At 39.3% G+C, this 2632-nt stretch overlaps 1 protein-coding gene across 1 annotated transcript; it reads right to left on the bottom strand.

The window, feature by feature from the left end:
* Window positions 1–275: 275 nt before the first annotated feature.
* On the bottom strand, window positions 276–2359 carry LOC149563033 (cytochrome P450 750A1-like). Its single transcript, XM_089826465.1, has 2 exons — window positions 1353–2359; window positions 276–1263 (listed from the first exon to the last, which is right to left on the bottom strand). The coding sequence occupies exons 1-2, from the start codon at window positions 2319–2321 to the stop codon at window positions 652–654; spliced, it is 1581 nt and encodes a 526-aa protein (XP_089682591.1). The 5' UTR covers window positions 2322–2359; the 3' UTR covers window positions 276–651.
* Window positions 2360–2632: the final 273 nt, after the last annotated feature.

Raw genomic sequence — 2632 nt, 5'->3', positions numbered from 1 at the left:
ATTATCTTGTAAACACTTCTACTTTTATTTTAAATTATCCATATACATTATTTATAATCTATTTGACCATTTAAAAATAATAATTTATTTATTTCCACTATTTAAAATTTCATTTAATCTATTCAAGTTTAAGTTTAAGTTGAAGTCAATGGGCCCTTGGTCTACTGTGAAGTTGAATGGTTCACAAACAAATAAAAAAATTCTTAATTATTGTATAGAACATGTACAATCACAATAAATATTTTATAAACAAGTTTGATAAACCTAGACACATCTTACACATATAACAAGGTAGATACACATTCATTCAAATTCAAAACTCTTTACAAACTGAATATTTAATATAACCTCTGTAACTATACCCAGGAAACAATCAGAATTGAACCAGTCATATAAACTGTCTAAAATGACACAGTGAACTAAACCTCTCAAACAACACCCAGTGAGCAATTACTATCTAAACCAGTCATATATATTTAATATAACCTCTCTAACTATGCCCAGGAAACAATCAGAATTGAACCAGTCATATAAACTGTCTAAAATGACACAGTGAACTAGACTTCTCAAACAACACCCAGTGAGCAATTACTATCTAAACCAGTCATATAGACTTACTAGAGGGAGTTAATAAGACCATGAAACTCCTAATTAAAGGCAGGTTTTCAGTCGCAAACGAGGGAGAGCCACAAGTTCTGCACTTCTGGACATGGACAGTCCAGGTCCTTCGGTCATATCCAAATCCCCTTCCACACTCCACTCAAAGCAGTGAAACAGCTGAGCCGAAAGAAGGTTCATACTCACAATGGCCATGTTAGACCCCGGGCATCCTCTTCTTCCCGCCCCAAATGGCAACATGTCAAACCACTCCTTGTCCCTCAGAAGATCCACATCTCTCCCTATAAACCTCTCCGGCCTGAACTCATGAGGATCCTCCCACACCGATGGGTCCCTTCCAATGGCCCAGGCGTTGACGATCAGCCTGCTTCTCGCAGGAATGAAATATCCCCCAACTCTGCAATCTTCTGTGGATTCATGTGGAAGCAGCAAAGGTAGACTTGGGTACAACCTCAGAGTCTCCATTACAACACAATGCAAATATTCCATGTTTGTCACATCATCCTCGTTCACCATCCTTTCTCTGCCCACTACCGATTCGATTTCCTCCTCCATTTTCTTTGCCACTCTAGGGTTTTTGATCAGCAAAGTCATCAGCCAACCTAACGTCATGGAAGTCGATTCAACCCCGGCTACAAGCATGTCCTGAAAATACAACGCAGCTATGTCAGATCAATAGGAAAATAAAATATAATATACTACTGGTTTAGTTGATTGTAAAGTTGAATACGTACGAAAACGATGGCTTTGATGTTTTCCTCAGTGATTGCCCTTCCATCAAGACTCTCCATTTCCAAGAGCTCGTCAATCAGGCTCCTTCCGTCATGTACTTCCTTGTGCAAGCTGTTTTCCCTGCGCTGCTGGTGCTCTTCTACTACTTTTTTAACAACTTGGTCGAAAGAGTTATGTACCTTTCTCATGCGCCGCTTCACACCTTGCAAGTCCATCCAATCCAAGTATGGAATGAAATCTCCTATATTGACTTCTGCGACTATTGATCCAACCTCTGCAAACATCTTCGCTATCTCTTCACCTTCACTAGTCCCACTGTGGGAACAGAATTTGTTGCCGGAAAGGATTTGCCACATGTTTGCTAACGAAAACGATGAAAGCACTTTTGTGAGATTTACGGACCTCTTTCCCTGCCCAGACATCTCCCACACCGAACGAACAAAGAGATGTGCTTCTCTCTCTCTTACACCTCTGAAAGACTCGATTTTTTTGCTATTCAGCAATCCAACTACGCATAGCTTTCTCACGTGTCTCCAATAAGGCCCGTATGGAGAGAAACCCACATCCTTGTAATTATATCCAAGGTATTGCCCCGCGGCTGTTGGTGCTCGGCTGGCGAAAACGGTATCGTGGGTTTTCAAGAATTCCTTAGCCATGGCAGAAGAAGAAACCACAACTGTAGAAAAAGAACCCAATTTGAGCATCATTATGGGTCCATATTTCTTACTAAGTTCGTGAAGATCACGATAGGGAAACTTTGCTAGTTGGTTCACATTTCCAATAATAGGCCATGGAAATGGTCCAGGAGGCACTTTCAAAGTTATTTTGCTTTTTCTTTGGACACTAAACCTAAACAAAACCCACAGGAAAATTATAAGAGCACTTAACATGGGCACTGATGGAACATAAGCACCGTTGCTTGATATGTTTGGTGCATGTAGAGATGCAAGGAATTCAGAGAACAAAGCCATATTGAATACAGATGTAGGAAACGGTTTCTCCTTTTCATATTTATACAAAATTTCTACTTTCTATCTCATTTTCTTAGACTGATATATAATAAAAATAAAAATAAAGACTTCAGAACTCCTATGAAGATGCTCTACATTTAACGTATTCTCAGTCCATTAATCACACGGCGACAAGATCCGTAGATGCTGCCCATGATCCACGACCGTCTTCAAAATTTAAAAACATCCATACCAAATTTGATATTGTGATAAAGAAATATATAAAATTTAATACTAGCTCCTCAAATGGTCCCTTCAAATGGACATATTCC

This window comes from Cupressus sempervirens, chromosome 4, assembly GCF_028749045.1.
Source record: "Cupressus sempervirens isolate cs-2001-9-10 chromosome 4, ASM2874904v1, whole genome shotgun sequence".
Classification (NCBI taxonomy): domain Eukaryota; kingdom Viridiplantae; phylum Streptophyta; class Pinopsida; order Cupressales; family Cupressaceae; genus Cupressus; species Cupressus sempervirens.
Note: the sequence above shows the minus strand (reverse complement) of the source record. Positions and strands in the feature narration are given on the sequence as shown.

Coding starts and splice junctions, on each gene's coding strand:
- LOC149563033 (XM_089826465.1), bottom strand. CDS start 2,321: ATGGCTTTGTTCTCTGAATTCCTTGCATCTCTACATGCACCAAACATA. Junction 1,264..1,352: donor ACATCAAAGCCATCGTTTTC/GTACGTATTCAA, acceptor TTGTATTTTCAG/GACATGCTTGTAGCCGGGGT.